The sequence below is a fragment of the Sceloporus occidentalis genome, unplaced genomic scaffold (assembly GCF_023333645.1).
Source record: "Sceloporus occidentalis isolate IW3139 unplaced genomic scaffold, rSceOcc1.0.p SCAF_6, whole genome shotgun sequence".
NCBI classification, from domain to species: domain Eukaryota; kingdom Metazoa; phylum Chordata; class Lepidosauria; order Squamata; family Phrynosomatidae; genus Sceloporus; species Sceloporus occidentalis.
The window spans coordinates 82,211,467-82,231,323 of record NW_028316986.1 but is presented as its reverse complement, the minus strand read 5'-3'; the positions used below and the strand labels follow the sequence as shown (position 1 = coordinate 82,231,323).

The 19,857-nt window shown below is 44.0% G+C and overlaps 1 protein-coding gene across 1 annotated transcript in view; it reads right to left on the bottom strand.

The window, feature by feature from the left end:
* The window catches only part of LOC149311009 (low-density lipoprotein receptor-related protein 11-like), a 28,482-nt gene extending 10,500 nt beyond the window's left edge, over positions 1 to 17,982 (bottom strand). The window contains exons 1-5 of the mRNA XM_089530199.1: positions 17,240 to 17,982; positions 13,058 to 13,215; positions 8,738 to 8,879; positions 7,500 to 7,625; positions 3,020 to 3,223 (exon numbers count right to left, since the gene is read on the bottom strand). Coding sequence (XP_089386325.1) covers positions 3,020 to 3,223; positions 7,500 to 7,625; positions 8,738 to 8,879; positions 13,058 to 13,215; positions 17,240 to 17,828 — 1,219 coding nt within the window. The 5' untranslated portion in view covers positions 17,829 to 17,982. The remainder of the gene's footprint in view (positions 1 to 3,019; positions 3,224 to 7,499; positions 7,626 to 8,737; positions 8,880 to 13,057; positions 13,216 to 17,239) is intronic.
* Positions 17,983 to 19,857: the final 1,875 nt, after the last annotated feature.

The following is a 19,857-nucleotide window of genomic DNA, read 5'->3' as shown; positions in this document are numbered from 1 at the left end:
CCCCCCCCCTCTCTCTCTCTCTGTCTTTGTATATGCTTTGATATGCCCTATTTCTTCTACTGTAGCATCTTGCTAGAATTTTTTTTTGCTCCCCAAAATGCTCATCATATGTTATTAATTCAATCATAGGAAAAAAGTGATCTGCTTCTGAAGGTAACAGAATGTAATGTAATGATGGCTTTTGGCAAGAAGAAAACACCTTGTTGAGAGGAAAGGCACCCAATTTTTCCTAACCTCTTTTACCTACTGCACCTCTCTGTGTCATATCCCATAATACTGCAAAGCCCCCCTTGCACTGCAGAAACAACTTTGTACCCTGGTGGTGCTGGTGGGGAAATGCTGCGGTAGGCATACAGAACTAGTGTTCTGACTACCACAATTACACCACTGGATACAATTTGATATCTTTTCTCAAAATCTGTAAAATGTAAAATAGAAACAACAAAATGTAAATACTCTACAACATCTTGAAGGTGATGTTCAGCTACGTATGTTTCTCACACTATGATTTTATATGTGTGTTTGTTAAGAAGCAAGTGCCATTAAATTCAATGGACTTATTTCCAAATGTGTATGCAAAATTTTTACTGGTCCAACTGCAAAATCTGTTGTTACGTTAAAGCAATAGGGAACACCATTTTTAGTACAGAAGAAGCCAGTACAAGAAATCAAAATAACATAAAGTGAGTTCTCTCATCTTATGAGGCTAGCTGATCATATCTTATTGCCAATTGGTAAGAAGAATTTTTCCATCCTTTGAGGCCATGATGAAATGTGCACTGGAACACTGATTAACGTTTAATCTGTTTGTGTCTAGGTTCTTTTCTACAGTCTTTTGCATACGGAAGACAGGAGCATGTCATGTGACAGCAAAGGAATTATTTCTACACAGGCACTAAAACACTTGATCTTGCATAAGGCTATGAAGTCTAACATTAGGAGATGCAGGATACTTGTCTGATTTTATACATAAGATCTATCACAACTAATATGATACAGAATACTTGTTTACTGTGCTAAATATTTCCACATCTAAACTCAAGAGAACCAATATTTTCTTGACATTTTGAGATATATATATAATATATATAATAGCATTTATTTATTTATTTATTTATTTATTTATTTATTTATTTATGGTATTCATACCCCGCCCTTTAGCCCTAAAGGCCAGAGCAGCTTACAATTATTATTCTTAATTAGACAGTTCCCTGTCCTCAGGTTTACAATCTAAAAGACACGACACAAAAGGAGAAGGGAATGGTGGTGGGAAAGGGGACGAGGTCCAGTGGTTATTCTCTCCCTGGACCAAGGCAGATGGACTGGAGGGAGGGCTCTTCTTCTTTAGGCTAGCCCTGGTGGAGTTGGGCCTACCTGTTCACTCCCTCACAGGCTGAAGGATCACAGTTATCATAGAGAGAGGGCTCTCTTTCTTCAGGCTAGCCCTGGTGGAGCTGGGCCTGCCTGATCTCTTTCTTTGGGCTAGCCCTGGCGGAGCTGGGCCTGTCTGCTCTCTATCTTCAGGCTAGCCCTGGTGGTGCTGAGCCTGCCTGTTCGCTTCCTCACAGGCCGAAGGATGACAGTTATCATGGAGGGAGGGCTCTTTTTCTTCAGGCTAGCCCTGGTGGAGCTGGGCCTGCCTGTTCACTCCCTCACAGGCCGAAATTATATTGAAATTATTATATATAAGTTGAGAAATTTTAGTCAAGAAATAGACCCAAAAAACCTGGCTCAACTTATCAATGGGTCCATGTAAATGTGAGCAAAAAATTGGAAAAGGAAATGATATTTGGACACCCCCTAACTCAAGGGGCATAGTTAACATTCAGGGTGTCAGTGTCAGAGAGGCTTCCTCATGAGTAAGCCTGGGTGCAGGATCAGGATAGATTGTTTCATAGCTTGTTGTTGGCAGAAGCACCTCAAATAGCTGGCTATGGTGCAAAGCTCTCCCAGGAGGCTCCCTTCCCCTTCCCTCTGATTGAGCTCTCTAGGTCAAGGAGCAAGTGTTATGTTTCTGTCTCACAACTGAGCAGATAAATAGACCGTTCCCCTCTCCTTTCCCCAAGACATTCTCTCATTCATGCTGGTGAAATCAGCCAGAGTCATTCACCAAAGCTGCTGCTATTTTCCCATCCAGCCATTCAAAAAGGCCAGAAGTGGTGCTGGCTCAGGTGAGTGAGCCTGGCAGATTTTGCCAGCATGAATGAGAGAATGATGGGGAGAAAGGGGAGGGAGATGAAGTGTCTGTTTATCTGCTCTGTATGTTTGTTTTTTGCAGAGAAAAAGTTAACATGACAGAAACCTAACACTCACTCCTTGAGCAGAAGAGCCCAAACTGAGAGGGGAGAGGAAAGCAAAGCGAGCCTCTTGAGTGGGCTTCATACCACAGCCCATGGTTTGAGGCATTCCTGCCAACAATAATCTGTTAAAGAAATGGAACTCCAAACACACTTCACCCACAGAGGTTGTCTAATGTGCAAAGGAGACTGACCAATAAAGCAGCAGAGGAATGAGACAAAATGGCAGCAGTGGTTCTTTGACGCTTCCCCTCAAAGGAACGCCAAGAGGCAAAGGGAGCAGAGCACGTGGTGGCAGCATTTGCACACATGACTTACCCATGGATTATATCAAAATCCATAATTTTGGCCTCAAAACTTTCCCTTGACTTATACATGAGGTTGACTTATACACAAATACAGTAATACAGCAATAATGCAATGGATATCAGCAGGCCTAACTGTGATTCCTTTTGAACTAAAGGAAATATGTTTGCCCATGTCAGTCTTCCAAGTACAAGTACTCAGCAGAGTAATGTTTCCTGCTGAAGTTATACTGGTATGTAACTGCTCAGAATTTGACATACTGAAAAATATATTTATGCTACATATTGAAAACCATACTCATGCCAAAAACTTGACATTAAACCAGCATTGGATTAACTGTGTTAGTGTCACATCTATGCTAATTTTCATGACTGGAGTACTGGAACTTTTTCAAGCTATACCATTATTAACATTACCTGGTATAAATCCAGCAGTTTGTTTCTTTGGTCCCTGAGAGGGCGATTGCTCAAGCTTGTCTGTTTTGGCTGTTTGAGAGTTTACAGCAGTTTTTTGGGTGATTTCAAATGCAAGTTCCTTGTTGGTGTCTTTATTTAATCCGATGTTATTTTGCTGAAGAGAGCTAATGGCTGTATGACTTATTGTCTTTGGTCCCATATCAACTGAATGGATAGAAAGACAAAAGTATTGTTTTTAGGATGACAGTGAATGAAATAAAACACTCAAACAAGGTTTTCCTTGCAAAAAGAAAATATTTACAGTTGGACCCCCATGTTTGTGGGGTTTGGGGGCACAGCTCCCACATGAAAGTGGAAAAAACACAAATACTGACTGATTATTTTTTATAAATGGAGAGAACACTTTTCTAGGTATCAATAATTTCTTGCAGTGTGGCTCCCTGGTCAACCACCAGCAGAAGGTGGCCACAGAATTGCGCTGGAGGACCTACAGATGTCTAGGCAAATACAGTAATCTGCAAATAATCAAATCTGCAAATGCTTAACCTGCAAATGTGAAGGAATCACTGTATTCTGGTCTGCCTGCAGAAATGGGGTTTGCCTTTGTAGATCTTGCCTTCCATTTTGACAAATGTTTCTAAGAAGCACAAAGTGTGGGCACCCTGCTTTCAGAACCTGTGATTAAAACCTGTATCCTTCAGTACAATACTAAACAGATAGTCAGAACTGTCCATTTGGACAGCTTTAAATACCTGTAGGTGGGGGATGGGAAAGCCAGGGCCCACTTCTCTCTAATACTAGGACCTAAAAGTGCAGCCTGCCTATCTACAAGTCAATGGACTAGGATGCTACCAAATGTAAGCATTTGCTTCCATGGAGAAGGAGAATATAACTCAAGTATATTGGACTCTGAGAGGTAAGCAGAAATTTTTACTGAGAGTCAAATTAGCACCTTTTTAGAAAAGGTGCTCCCTCAAATGGAAGTTGTCCAATAACACGTGATCTCCCCTAATTATGTATCTTCCATTTACAGTGCTTTGTTTTGTGATTGGTCATTGAATGGTAAACAAAGATTTACTTCCAAATTAGATTGTTGAAGGCTCCACCTCTCAGGAAATCCCACAGATCAACATGAAGAAATACACAGTATCTTTAGCGTGACTCTGAGAATCCAGATCATCCACACTGCACCTGACATATTAACCATATCCTACACTGTAAGGCTGCATAACCTGTACAGTTTCCCAGTAATTATTGTTTCCTCCTCTTGCATACTGACTCCATATAATCAAATCATTATGGAACTATCTCGAGGGGAGTTTCTAAAGATTTATTATAAATCTTCAACCTCAGGCAACCATCAGTCTCTTTCCTATACATGGATAGAGAACCTGGAAAATTAGGTTTTAAAAATAATTATTTAATACTTATCATTCCAACCCCTCCATCCAGGTTGTTGGTCCCTTTTATAGTTATAATTTTAAAGCAATTTTGTTATCCTTTTCCTAAATCAATTTTAGTTGTGTCTGAGGAATCCTGGATGTTACAAACTGCTGGCTTATGGTACAAAACAGTATCTTCCTTTTCACCTCACTGTTGTCACAATACCTGCAACAGAGCATGAGCAGTAGCACAAAGTGCAGCAAAGCATGAGCCAGTACTTGAACCACAATGTATATTTCTCCTCTGCCATTTAATGAAGTGGTACCCTTATTACTATAAAAAGTAACTATGATGTTACTTTTAGGTATCCTTTTAGTTATGATCATAATGTGGCATATAACTATGGTTATAGCTTTGTTACTAGAAAAAGTAATGAATAATAAGTAACAAGCTTCCTTAATATTTGAAGGGATGTCATATTGAAGAGGGAGCAAGCTTGTTTTCTGATGCTCCAGAGAACAGGACCCAGAACAATGGATACAAGCTACAGGAAAAGAGATTCCACCTCAACATTAGGAGGAAATTCCTGACAGTAAGGGCTGTTAACTGTGGAACAAACTCCCTCGGAGTGTAGTGGAATCTCCTTCCCTGGAGGTCTTTAAACAGAGGCTTGATGGTCATCTGTCGGGGATGCTTTGACTGAGATTTCCTGCCTGGCAGGGGGTTGGACTGGATGGCCTTTGTGGTCTCTTCCAACTCTTTTCAGCTCTGCATGCAGTGGGCCCTTGGTATCTGCTAGGATTTGGTTCCAGTTTGGTACCCTCTATGGATACCAAAATCCATGAATGTTCAAGTCCTGCTATATACAATACCATAGTAAAATGGTGTCCCTTAAGTATAATGGCAAATCAAGGTTTATATTTTGGAATTTTCGCAGGGAATAGTCTTTTGTGGTTTTTTTGGGCTATGTGGCCATGTTCTAGAAGAGTTTATTCCTGACGTTTCACCAGCATGTGTGGCTGGCATCTTCAGAGAATGCTTGCCTGGAAAGGAGTTGGGTATATATATACAGGACTGGTAGCCAAACCTTGTTTACTTTAAGGGTTTCCTCTTCCCTGTTGAAATTGTTCAGGTGTTTGCGGATTTCAATGGCTTTCCTGTGCATCCTGACATCGCAGTTGTTGGAAACACTGAAATTCTGGACCATGCCAGGATGCACAGGGAAGCCAGTCCTGAAAAATAGCAAGATGAAGACTCAACAAATGCAAATGAGAAATCTCCCAGGGTCAGGGGTTTCCTAGCAGACAATGGGCACTAATCAAGCAGAAACTAATTCTCTTTTGCATACCCTTCCACCCTGAGGCCTGCCATTAACAACAGAACAATACACATGCAAATCACTCCTGCTTTCCCAGGTTCACACAGAGTGTGTGTGTGTGTGTGTGTGTGTGTGTGTGTGTGTATACATACCCAACTCCTTGCCAGGAAAACATTCTGTGAAGATGCCAGCCACACATGCTGGCAAAACATCAGGAAAAAACTCTTCTAGAACATGGCCACATAGCCCGAAAAACCCACAAAAAACTATGGATGCCAGCCATGAAAGCCTTCAACTTCACTTTACAGGCAGGGATGCCACAACCTGGCTGCGCCCGTGATTGTAACGTTTTTGGGGGTACGGTCATGGTACGGTTCACTCTAAATCCTGGGTTTGGGCCCCGGCCGGCAGTGATTGTGCCTAAAGGGAACACTCGTCCCCTTGAGGCTGGTTGGCCAATGGCAGATCAGCTGGGGCGGAGCTGTTTCCAGCCCCACTCTGCCATTGGCCAGCCTCAAGGAGGAGGTGGACCCTTGGAGGAGGAGGAGGAGGAGGAGGAGTGAGACTCTGGGCCAGCCATGGGGAGGGAAAAGCGCCCTTTCTTAGTGCATGGCGAGGAGGAGGAGGAGGGGGAAACAGGAGGAGGAGGAAGTGGGTGCCCATTTTCAAAGGTATTTCCCACCCAAAGTGCACTTTCTGTGTAGAGTAGAGTCTCGGTGAAGAAGCATGGGACGTCGGATTGGGGACAAAAGTCCCTTGCCTTGCCTCGCCTTGCCTCCTCCCTCCCTTCTTCCCTCCCTCCCTCCCTAGTTCCCTACTTACCTTCCCTGCTTGGGTCAGGCTTCTCCTCGGCGGCTGCGTTTTCTGCAGGCTCCCTTTGGCCTGACGAAAATGAAGCCGCAAGGAGAGTCCTGGGGCTGTCCTCCGCAGCTGCCGAGTCCTCGCCTTCCCTGCTCCTTTCCCTTCAAAGGGCTCCAAAAAGAGCCCTTTGGAGGAAAGAGGAGGCCTGGGAAGAGCAGGACCAGGCTAGTGCCCAGGTCTCTCCTCTCCTTTCCTGCCTCCCTTCCCTTCCCCTCAAAGAGCTCCAAAGAACCCTTTGGAGGAAAGGGGAGGTCTGGGAAGAGGAGAGTAGCCTCGGAGGACAGGCCTGGGCCGAGCACACAAGCCCCTCTGAGGAGCCTGCATCCTCGGTCTAGGCTTGTCCCCCGTGGGCTCGGAGGACAGGCCTGGGCCGGGCACACAAGCCCCTCAGAGGAGCCTGTGTCCTCAGTCTAGGCTTGTCCTCCTCCATTTTGATCATGCCTAAGAAACATGCATTTATATTAACATTTTTAAAAAATCATCAAATTTTTTCGCATGTCCTCCATTCTAAAAAAAAAAAATAAAAAAATAAAAATCCTACATTTGAAAATGTTGTCCTACATTTGTCCCGGTTTGGAGGTCCTGACTTATGGTAACCCTATTTACAGGGAATATTTTCAAGCTGTGAATGGTGGAATCCATAGATGATACCAAGGGCTGACTGTACAGATTTGGCTCTTCCTCTATGAGTACAGAAGACACAGATTGGTATTAGAAGGAAGGCTGACTTACATGTCTGTTGTTTTGTCTCTTGCGTGATTGTTCTTCAACCCCTCCTCATTGTTTGTCTTCAAGGGAGGCACTGTAAACTATGTGTTCTCCCCCTGGGCTATGGCCTGTCTGTATGTGAGTTGTGACTCTTGAGACTCTTGTACATAAAACAGATACATACTACAACTCAAATGTGTGTACACTCACGTTTCTGACAAAAAGCTTCATCAGATCCATCAGGACAGTGCTCCACTCCATCACAGGCATAGGTGATATCAATACAGCAGCCATCATCACAGAGGAACTGGTAGCGTGAACAAACCCCAAGACATCCTGCAAGAGACCAATGCTCAAATTTAAAAAACAAACAAACCCTAAATCACTGAAAATAGTTATTTAAAAATGGAAATGCAGGAATGGAGACTAGAAGTATCTATCTTCTCAACTGTGAAATGTCTCTTACAGTCATATAAGAGTAATTTAAAATTGCTAAACAAATCTTTAAAAAGAAAAAGCAGCAAGATATCTCTTTAAAACACAATTCTGCACTCTGTAATCAATAAATGTATTTGGGAAAATGGCATCTCACAGATCATGCTTGTACAGTACTATAATTTGTCAGGGCAAATGGAACAACATATCAGTAGCACGATCAGATGCAAAAATGGGGCCAGACCCCAACTTCTTTACTAGTCATATAACACACATAGGCGGGTTACAGACCGCCTCTTTGAGGCGGGCTGCACCCGCCCCTTTCCCCGCTGAATCGGGGCCTCAGCGGCCAGAACGACAGCCGCTGAGGCCCCGATCTGCCGATTTTCAGGCTGCGGGAAAGCAGCAAAACGCCGCTTCCCCGCAGCCTGAAAAGGGGTGTCCTTGGGGCTTCAAGCCCCAAGGACACCCCGCGGCGGCGGGGAGGGGAGAAAGGGGCCGCTTGGCCCCTTTCTCCCTTGCTTCGCTGGGCGCAGCCGTCTGAAGGCTGCGCCCAGTGAAGCAAAGCGGTGCCGCGGACCAGGAAGGAGCTCCGAAACGGAGCTCCTTCCTGGTCCGCGGAAAGGGCGCCCTAGGAGCCCTGCCGCGGATTGAGGACGTCACGTCCACGCCGCCCCGTGTAGAGGCGGCGCGGCCATGACGTCCTCATGATGGCGGCCATCTGGAACGGCCGCCGTCATTTTTTACACGTGGAGCGCGTATTACAATGGCGGTCTGTAACCCGCCATAGTTTCAGCAAGTGTGGTTTGTCAATCAGATTATACCTTTTGAAATTTCCTCTTTCACAGAGCTACTAAAGGTGCAGGATTCTTAGCCCCTTTTGCAACTGGCCACCCTACTGGCCAGTGTATACCTCACATGATTTTATCATGAACAGTTTCAATCCCAATTACACTCCAAAACGTTTGCTAGACACCACACTTTCAGAATATATGTTTCAATTATTTTCTCACCTAATCTGGAGTGAACCATTGGAAGTACCGTCACTGAGACATTATCTGAGCTCCTTTGGCCAGCAGTGTCAGTCACAGTCAACTGTAAGATGTATTTACCTTCCTGCAAATGAGACAGCTTCAGAGTTCCTGGCTGAGGCACCTATCCCAAAGAAACCAAGACATTAATTTACAGAGCTCCTCACACTCTCGTTGACAGATTATATTGTAAAAGTCATAAACCTGTAGGAAGAATAATAAGCACATTAAACACTACTTTGTCCAACTTAACTGGATTGTTTTAGATACAGACAGAGGGTAACATTATTATAGCACTATGCTAGTGTCTGTAAATCTGATTATCCCTTTCCTTTGGATGTCTAAATTCTAACTTTAAAAATTCAACTGAAGTTTTAAATTACTGCAAAGCAAGAAATTTAAGGGCAAAAGGAAAATATCATTTGGGTAGTGGAATTCTTGTTTGAGGAGTAAATCCCCCCCTCACACACACACCAAACCTCTGATGAGTGAGACAAATGGTACATACTCAAACCAAAAACATTTAACTCTAAGAAGTGCAGTGTTATTCTAAAAGCATGAAGCATGTATCAAAATTGTCCAGGATGACAGTACTGTTGCTGTTGTTAATTAAAAGAAAACCCAACCCAGGGGTCAGAGTCTGGAAATAATGTCACAAGCTATGATATTAGTGTTGGTTATGGATGCTGGTAATGCTTTAAACTAAAAAGTATAAGAAACTCCCCTCTGTAAATAAAGAAAAAACAAAAGTAAAGTTTAAAAAGATGGCAAACATCATATCCACAATCTTGGTTTGGGAGCAGATACTTTGTAAGGTACAATAACCTCCTCAGGTGCTGTGATTTATAATAATCTTAAAATAGTATTATGGGTTTAATACACTCATATCTTAACATGATTTGTTACCATCTATTTAATACAGAGCAAGGCTGTTCATTATAGGGTGACTTGGACATCTCTCATTTATAGGGTCACCATAAACTGAAGTTGACTTGACTTCAATTAACAATACAACATTTAATACAGGAACTTTAAAGTTTAATTATGATTCCCCCCCCCCCCCAAATTTAACCATACTAAAGAGGACATTCAGATTATCTGCTTTAAGATGCTGGCCTGGGGGTGGGTAGGATGGAGAAAAAGAAAAGGGCAGAAAAGGGGGTAAATGTTTGAGTTTATATGTTTGGGGAGAGAAATTACAGCAACTAGATTTCCACATGATCTGAAACTCACATAGAGATTCTGAATGATGTACAGCAGAGAGGAGCAGTTAATAATACACCTCTACAGTTCTATTTTATTAAAAATACTAGCTCGTTGTTCTGTTTTTTCCAGGATTTGGGGGAATCAGTGAAATCAAGATCTGCGTTCCATATAGAGCGGTGGTGTGCCTTCCAATGATTAGCTCCAACTCAGATCTTCATGACCACTGCAGAGGTCCCCACACCAACCAACCCTTCTCACAGAATAATCTACCATGTTTGTTTGGAGTACATCACATTCTGTCTTGTGGCTGTAAGTGCCCCAACAGGGACAAAGAGTTCTCTTAAATGAGTAACAGTTTCAAGTGAGTTAGGCTTGGGTTGGTGCATGGAGTCCACAAGAACACTGTTGTTTGGAGGAGCTGGTAAAGAGAGTGCTCAGTAAACAAGCCATTTGGGTAATAAATAATTCAATGTGAGAAAAATGTGATAGTCTAGGAAGGCAAGAAGATGTAGTAACAGGAATCCAGGCATGCCAGGGATCAGACACCAGGGATCAGGCTAATAAAGGCTAGTGTTGAATTCAGCAACTGATGGCTGGAGTCAAGTCTATATTGCCACTGTGTATAGCTATTCTCATAGACAAGTATCACTGATGTGGCTAGATTATTGCTGTATCATTCTTTGATGAAACCAGCTGTATTGTCTTGGCTGAATCAAGCCTCATTAGATACTGTCTGGCCTCAGTGCTTGTTGGTCCCTTTTTGAAAGTATGTTTCTGTTCCCTATTTCTTTGATGGAGACGGATCCTCTCTGGAGGTCTCAGCTTCAACCTGTAAAAGTTTCAAAAGTCTGTTGTCAGGAGCCTCTGGTTTAGCCTCTGATGAAGAGTCCTCCAGCTGGAGCATGTCTTCCTAGCAGTTGTCCTCCAAACAAGGACTCCTCTAGGTAGAGCACAACACCTACTGTGCTCCAAGGTGTTTACAGAATACAGTCTTGGAACTGTTTGACTTGTAGTCCAGCATTCAAGCACACTAGTTTCTACCATGGGATTCTATCACCTGATTAGGTTTCTGTTCATGTGTATATGAGGACATGGTTAGAGCAAATGTGTAGGACAAGGATGAAGAAGAGAACAGGATGGTCTTTAAAGTCCTGCTGGACTGTTAGAGTCCTGAGGCAGTATTACATCAGGTACACAAATTCCACACATTTTACCAAAAATACTATTACAGAAAGAAATTCTGCCAAGGTCCTCCCACTTCCTCTTCCTGCTCTAAGCTTGTCATTACATTATTTGTTATGTGACAAGATAGAACTAAACACTTTATTTCTAAAGTGTAGGAATAAAATGCCACATTGTAGAATTAAATGACTTTACACACATTGGAGCCATTTAAGAAGCAAGCTCTCCTTTACTCCAAGCAATTACTGGCTGATCTAAATAAGTATTACATTTTCTAGTCACAAGGTAATGGCAACAATCTGATAACATTAATCTGATAATTGCAAACTATGCCTTGTTCAGATCGAAGGTGACTCAAGCAGTACAGCACCTGCCTTTTATCTTGTTCAAACACACAGTTCTATTCACCACTGTACCTCTGGAAAATGGACATTCAGTTACTAGCTAATGTATGATATTTGAAATATCAGCTATGAGCAAATAAATCGTAATTGACCTAACTGTGGGGAATAAATTTAATAAAAGTGATAAATGCAATCCATAGCATCAGGCCTGGGGAATTTTGGGCCTCCAGATGTTTTGAACCACAACTCCCACAGTCCATCTTCATTGTCCTAGCTGGTTTTGGCTTCTAGGAGTTGAAGCATCAAATATCTGGATGCTCGAACGTTTCCCAGCCCTGATTTATGATCAGATAAGCCCTATGTAAATATTCTGCTAGTGCAGAAGGCAAAACTGGGTATGGCAATATAGGCTTGCACATAACCCCATTGCCCAATATAACCATATGCCTGGCAGGTTTCAAGACCTTTGAGGACTGTGTGCAAAGTTGTGTATAGGGCTTTATATCTGCATTTAACTGAATATAGTTACAGAGCTTGCATGATGATGAATCTTGCCTTATCAGGGTGCCCTAACAGGTGGGACCCAACCAATTATGTTTACTGAGACTTCTTTCTTTGCCTCTCAGACTGAAGAATGCATATCATAACCAAGAGTTATTGATAGACATCCTCCAGGACCATGAGCATATGTATTCCTCCTAGCTCTGTTCAGATACTTCCATATACACAAGGAAGGCACGATAGGTTATGTGGACACAGGTGTACATGTAAGCTCCAACCCCATGCACCTGGCAGCCTCCTAGATGTTTCTGTGTTGTGATTTTTAAATGCAGTTGAACCCCAACTTTACTCCTTTGTGGTTTTGGCTACAAATAATGGCAGGTGCCATATAAACACACCTGGGGGCCACCTGCAGCAACCTAATTGGGAAGAGCTAATAACTGAGTATGTGTTACATAGAGAAGGAGCCAGATGCAAGTTCTGTTATGTCCAGTTAGGAGGATCAAGTAGGAAGGACCATGAAAGACTTGATAGCCTCTGTAGGCAGAGCATACAAAGGTCTGACCTGTGCAGGGCAGTTATCTATGCAATATACTAATATATATTAACCTAATATTTTAATAAGTAAAGACTTTAGGAAATAAATACTAATTAAGAACTACATTTCATGCCTTTGAATCATAATACTCTTCCATTTAAAAAAAACTGGTTACAGTTACCTGTTTATCAACAATTGGTTCAATGGGCATATTCTACTGGGTTATAACTAACAGAATACAGGAAATTGTGTGCTGTCTCTAGATGTAATTTATAGTTTGTATTTTGTTATTTTTAATGTTTATTGCTCAGAAAACTATTAAATTCAGGTGGTCTAAAGATGCAATAAATAAAAATGAACAAATTAGAATAGCCCAAAATAAAATGAACAGGCTTACAGGCTCAGCCCCCTCCCCCCACTTTAATTTACCTTATTTATCTATTTGCACAATTAAAACATTATATTGTGATTTTTACAATATCAACATTACGTGCAGGAAAGAATTAATGTGCATTGCATAGCTTGATGTACCTTCATGTCAAATGACGGGGGACCCTGAAGCAAAGTCCATTCATACTGTATGATGCCATGGTCATCCATACTTTCTCGGCCATCAAGAATCACCCAGTCAACAGGCAACTGAAGTATAACATCTTTACCAGGTTTGCTGAGGGGAGGCTCATCAGTTTCTAAATAAAATATAGTAGTTTAGTGACTCGAAGAGAACACATCCCATATTTATTTAAAGTTGAGGTTGCTGCTATTTTCATGACACACTTTCATTGCCTAGCTTTCAAAATTAAGAAAAGCACATCCCAGCAACAAAATACAGTGTGATGTTAATACTCTTACAATTCAAAGTTCCTGTGGCACAGATGAAAAGATTTTGGGATTAGGAAGCCTAGTTTCTATGGCAGATGGGGCAATTTCAAAGTAGTCTGAATTCTGGCACCTATCTGACTCACACTTGCTTTCTGTTGATCCAGCTGTCAGTGGGTACACCAGATCTGGTGAAGGTATATCCCAGATAGCAAAAGTTTGTACCATCAGCATTATTCCATTGAGCACTCATTTATGAAACAAACATGGTAACCAAAAGAATCAGTACATATTTCTAGAGTGCTAAATGGTATGCTGCAATTTGGGATGCTCTTATGGGATATTCTGGTAAGATATCATTACAAACTTCCCCCAAACCCTTAGAGTATATATGCTGACTGTTGACTTATCATAATAAGTAGAACAAACCAATATATTGTCCTGAAGCCTCTAAAGTTTGAGATTTCCCCCCCAAATCACTCAGAAGTGCTCTCAAACTGCTCTCAGAAATGGCCATCTTAGAATGTGAACACTCTCAACTAGGTTTGAAAATATCATGTTTATTGGCCCTGAAATTAATGGTCATTTGGATTACTGTATTGAGCCCCCTTTTGAAGACTGTTCAGGAACTTCAGTTGACCCACAGAGCTCCAGTCAGAATATTCAAGGGGCTGGTTACAGGGAGCACACAATTCCCTTGTTAAAACAGTATCATGGGCTACCAGTCTCTTCTGGGCCAATTCAAAGTACTGATTCTGGTGTATAAAGCCCTATATAATTTAAGGTAAAGTCATCTGATGAACCATATTGTCCCATATGAGCCTACCTGCACATAATCTTTGTGAGAACCCCTTCTCGCATTCCCACCACCCACAGAGACAGGTCTGGTGAGAATGCAGAAAAGGGCTTTCTTTGTGGTTGCTTCAAGGTTCTGGTGTTTTCCTTCTGTCTGCAGGCAAAGACTTAAAAAAAAACCCAACAGGCTTTTGGGAAATGTTTTTAAAGAAAAGGCATTTAATACAGTGCTGTATCACTTTTAACTGTACTGGTTTTAAAAAAAACTTTAAAAAATGTTTTACAACAGTATTCCTTTTAATATATGTATTAAATGTTTTAAAATGCTATTCTTAGTTAACTGGCATTTTTATGATAATATTTTGTATGTTTTAGCTACAACATATCCATTTTAATTGGTATACCACCAGATGTCCAAGTCCTACAGGAAAAGATGGTATGTAAATATAGTGAATCACAACAACAACAACAACAACAACAACAACAACAACAACAGGAGCAGGAGCAGCAGGGATTCAATGCCGGCTTGAAGAAACCAAAGAGGTGTGCAATTATAAAAAGGCCATTTCCATAAACCTGTGGTGGGTTTGGTTATGTATGTTCATGCTGAATAAATCTGTTAAGTTGTGGCCTACTATAGTCACAGGGCAATGTCTTGTATTCAGGTTGAGCCTATTTTTGACCTGAGCCTACAAATGGGATTGCAGTTATGGGAGCAGCCACACTACACAGTTATATCAGTTTCATATCACTTTAACTGTCACGGATCCATGCCACAGAATCCTGAGATGAGAAGTCTGGTGAGGTATGTACAATTGTCTTCTAGAGAAATCTAGTGCCTCTCTAAAGAAACTCCGACATACCTCACTTAACTGCTAATCCTAGGATCTCATACTACAGTTAAAGTGGTATCAAGCTGATGTAAAAGTTTTGTGCAGATACCCCACTGACCATCTGAGGAGCTTTTCAACTAAATAGATTTTGGGATTGCTACTGAAAACCTTCCTCAAGTGGACAGGATACAAACATGTACAAATCCTGATCTGTTCTGCATGTCTGGTCTCTTATGGCCAGTCTTTGACATCTCCAGTTCAAGTGAACTCAGGTAGCAGGTTCAGAAAAGGCACAACCACCTGTGCACTTGAAGGACTGCTGCCACTGACAAACAGTGAAATGCCCAAAGTGTCCTCCTGTCTGACTTCCTATTTATAAGTGACATCTTTCATTTGCAAGGTAGTCCGGGACTCATTTTCACCCAAAAGGCAATATAACCACTCTCCCAAGATACAGCCAAACTGCACCTTTCTGACTGCCTCCCTGCTTGGTGTTTGTACACTAAATGGACTATTCTGAAACTAAAACGATATCCTAACATTTCACAGGTGAAAATTGTGACATGTGTGGCCAAGCAACAACAGGGTGTGGTCAAAATGGCGAAAGCTATTAATGAGGAAGAACATACAAATTAGAGAGGCAATATCCCACCCCTTCTCTCTCCCAGCCAGGTAAATTGACCATAAACCACTTTGTACCCAGTTTGCAGCAACTGAAGCTGAGGGCAAAGGGGGAAAGTGGGAGGAGGCAAGAGAAACCAGAGTATTTTAAAAAGCAGCTGAAAAAGCAGGACAGTAGAGGATTGGTTGAGACCGGTGGCATCACTAGGGTTGCTGTCACCCAGTGCCATAATAACCCATGGTGTCAGCCCCCACTGACACCATACAGAATCCTTAGTAATATTTCTGGTACTAATGTTACTCTTAAATCGTACTTGCCATATATCTCTGAATGTAATGGCAATAGTTGTGGCATAAACAGCTAGCAGAAATTTACAGGTTACAGTTAGATGATAAATTACAATACCATAAGCAGAGCCTAAATGTATTCACATGTACATAGCTAACATGAAAATTTGGTAAGAGGGGATGTTTGTAAAGAAAATTTTAAATGTCTTTAAAACATGGGGGCTTTCTTTCTCTTCCCAGTGAACTTCAGCATTTTTAAGGCACACAGGTAAACACCAACCACATCCTCTTTCTGCCCAAAGGCATAGGTTTGGGGAGCAATGCCCACACCCTCATTTAGGTGTCACCTGGTGCAGCCTGAATCCCCTGCATACCCCTAGAGATGTCCCTGATTGGGGCTGCCTGTGCCAAATTGGGACTCTTGGGGCGCTTCTAAAATGAAGCGGCCAGCTTAAAACACACACACAAACACACACACACAGCCAAGCTGTACTTGTTTGGTAGCTCTCACTGCTCCCATATGTGCCACCCACCTCCACCAATGTGGGCCAGCCAGGGATTCAATGCTAGAAGAAGAAACCAAGAGGTTGAGTGCATAATTCAGTGCACAACATGCAGATTTCTGCCCCCTTGGCCATGCGCTTAGGCAAGAACAGAACCCTAGACAAGGCCCGGCTCTGGACTGGCCTACCCAGGCAGATCCCTAATAGAAACCCCAGAGTTCCCACCCATGGCTATTGCTCAGTTCCAGGGCTTAAGCTGATCACTTTCCAGGAGCCATCTGGCCACATCAGGCAAAGCGCCTTTTACTTGACAGGCCCAAGAGCAGCTGGCGGAGCATTCCTGGTACACCCCCCCCCCCTTTCCTGAAACTACAGTAGACCACGTTTCATAGGGCCTCGTCCTCCCTTGCTGTTAGCACCAGGGGGACCAGAGTCCTCCTTTTCTAGCACACATCCTCCACTTCAACCTCCTTCTGTCCCAGTTTGGTCCTGTCCCTCCCTTTCTCTTGCATGCCCTACATTCTCTGGTGCTTGGTCCTCCTTTGTAGTGAGGACAGCTGGTTACCCGGCCTTCTGCTCCAACCCCACTCCTAATTTCTAGGAGGGTTCCGGGCTCCGTCCCTGAGGAGGCTGAGGGGGGACTCCTTCCTTCCCTCTCTCCTTCCTCCTTCCTTCCCTCCCTCCCTCCCTCCCTCCTCCCTCCCTTCTTCCTCCCTCCTTCTCTTTCCTTTTTCCTTCCTTCCCTCCCTCCCATCTTCCTCCCTTCCCTCCCTTCTTCCTCCCTCCCTCCCTCCCTTCCCTTCCCTTCCCTCCCCTCCCTTTCCCTGCTTCCCTTCCCTTCCCTCCTCCTTCACCGGCGCTGTCTCGGTGGGGCCCTGCTTCCCTCCCTCCGCGGAGTCCGTAGCTGGCGTATCCCTCTTGGGGGGCGAAGAGGCAGACGGGGCCCTTGGGGCGGGGGCCGGCGGCGGCGGCGGCGCTGCAGTTGAAGAGGAAGCATCGGGGGCGGAGGAGGGGCCCTTCTCCCTCTGCCTCTGCCTCTTGGAGGACGGCGACGGAGCAGCCCCTTCGGGCGCAGCAGGCGTCGAGGCAGGCCCTGGCCCCGGAGACCGGCCCCGGAGGGGAGCCCAGGAAGGTGGCGCCCAGGGCCAGGGAGTCCCGGGTCCGGATGATGGCTCCCGGGCGGGACCAGAAGAAGCCCCCCGGCGCCCCTCCGCAGCCGGGCTCCTGGTCCTGGTGGGCCTGGGCCGGGGCCGAGGCCGGGGGCTCCTCCGCTCCGCCAGGGGGCTGCTGGCGCCGGAACTCCTCCAGCAGGGAGCCCAGCCCCGGAGGAGAAGAGAGCCTGGCCTCCCCAGAGGCCCCCGGGAGGAAGAAGAGGGAGAAGGAGAAGGAGAAGGAGAAGGAGAGGAGGAGGAAGGGCAGCCCCCTCCTCCTCCTCCGGGCCATGGCGCCTCTGCTGCTGCTGCTGCTGCACGAGGGAAGCAGGCAGAAGGAGGCTGTCAAGGCCCCGGAGGAGGGGCCGCCATCTTGGAAGGCCAGCCAGGAGCCCGGCCTCAGTCAGCACCAAGGAGGCAGAACAGTTCCTTCCAGGCGGAGGGCCAGGGACAGAGGGGGCCGACCCGCCCTGGCCCCGCCCCTGGCCCCGCCCCCAGGCCCGCCTTCCTCCGCCCCCTCCTCTCCCGCCATTTTGAGCGGGACTTAGAAGCATGGCTTTACATTTCTACATTTACATTTAGAGGGTTTTTTACCTTCATTGTGACTAAGCGTCCTCCTTTTCCCAAGCCATGTCCTACATTTCATCCTCCTTCTGTCCAGGAGGGATTCCCAAACGCCCTCCATTTTGAGCATGGCTAAGAGGCATGGATTTACATTTCTAGCAGTCAGTCAATCAATTGCCTTTACTTTAACAAACCATAGACAACTTCTAGCAGTGTTTTTTACCTCAGGGGTATCCTCCTTCTTCCAAGCCGTGTCCTACATTTCCTTCCCTTCCTTTCCCTAATTAAAACTTACTATTCAAGCCTCCTTCTCTCCAGGAGGAATTCCAAAACATCCTCCATTTTGAGCATGACTAAAAGCATTGATTAACATTTCTAGGAGGGTTTTTACCTCAGGGTGAGCTGGCATCCTCCTTTTTCCAGGACATTATTGTTGTTGTTGTTGTTGTTGTTGTTGTTATTTTCTTATATCCCGCCTTTCTCCCAATATAGGGACTCAAGGAGGTCCTTGTATAAAACAATACAAAATAGTAAAAATACATAAATATGAAATTTTTAAAACTAAACGACTCAAAGGATTAAAACAGTCATAAATTAAAATATAATATGTTAAAACACAAACCATTAAAACTTATACAGCTCAGCATTAACATCCCAGTCCTTCTCAGCTGAATAGAGCCCTACATTTCAGGCCCCTTCTGTCCATTTCTGCCCTCCATTTGGAGCATCACATGAGAAGAAACATCCATTTATATTACTCTAGCAGTGTTTTGAGCTTTGGGACATGTCCCTCTATTCTTCTGGAAGGTCCTCCATTTTGCAGTTCCTCATCCTCCATAGTGGTGAGGATGCCTGGTCACCCTGGAAGGGGGCCATTGTGACCAGGCACGTCCTCTTTTTCCAGGACCTGTCCTACATTTCAGCCTCCTTCTTTTCCAAGAGGAGTTCCAGAATGCCCTCCATTTGGAACAGGGCTAAGAAGCATACACTTATATTTCGAGTGTTTTTAGCTCAGGGCGACCGGATTTTCCCTCCTTTTTACTGGGTAATGTGCTACTTTTCTTGAAGGTCCGACATTTTGCAGTGAGGTTAGGACCAGGATGACCAGAGGTCCTCCTTTCCCATGTCCTCCATTTCAGCCTTCTGTCCAGGAGGGATTCCAGAATGCCCTCCATTTTGAGCATGGCTAAGAAGCATGGCTTTACATTTTTATGTAAGTGTTTTTATCTCAGGGTGACCAGGCGTCCTCCTTTTTCCAGGATCTGGCCTACATTTCAACCTTCCTCTCTCTTGGAGGAGTTCCAAAATGTCCTCAATTTGGAGCAGAGCTGAGAAGCATGAATTTACATCTTTATATGACTGTTTTAAGCTTTTATTGGATCACGTCCCTCTATTTTTCTGGAAGGTCCTCCATTTTGCGTTGCCCTGCCCTCTTTTGTTGTTAGGACTAGGGTGACTAGAGGTTGTCCTCCTGCCACAACAAACTACACATTTGTGGTAGTTGCTTCCCATGCCCCCATTATGTCCTTACATTCAGGACTAAGGCAGCCAACATCATGCCCACAACCTTTGTTGCGATTTCTGATTTCTCTGTTCCCACCAGCATCTTTTACCTTTTCATATTACCTAGCTCAGTAAAGAGTCCCATAGAACTTGAAAGCTTGCACACATCTGTGGCATTTTGGTAAGTCCTAATAAAAGTATTGCCCCACTGTAGGTGCTTTTTCTCCTCATGTACTAGTACAGCAATATTTATT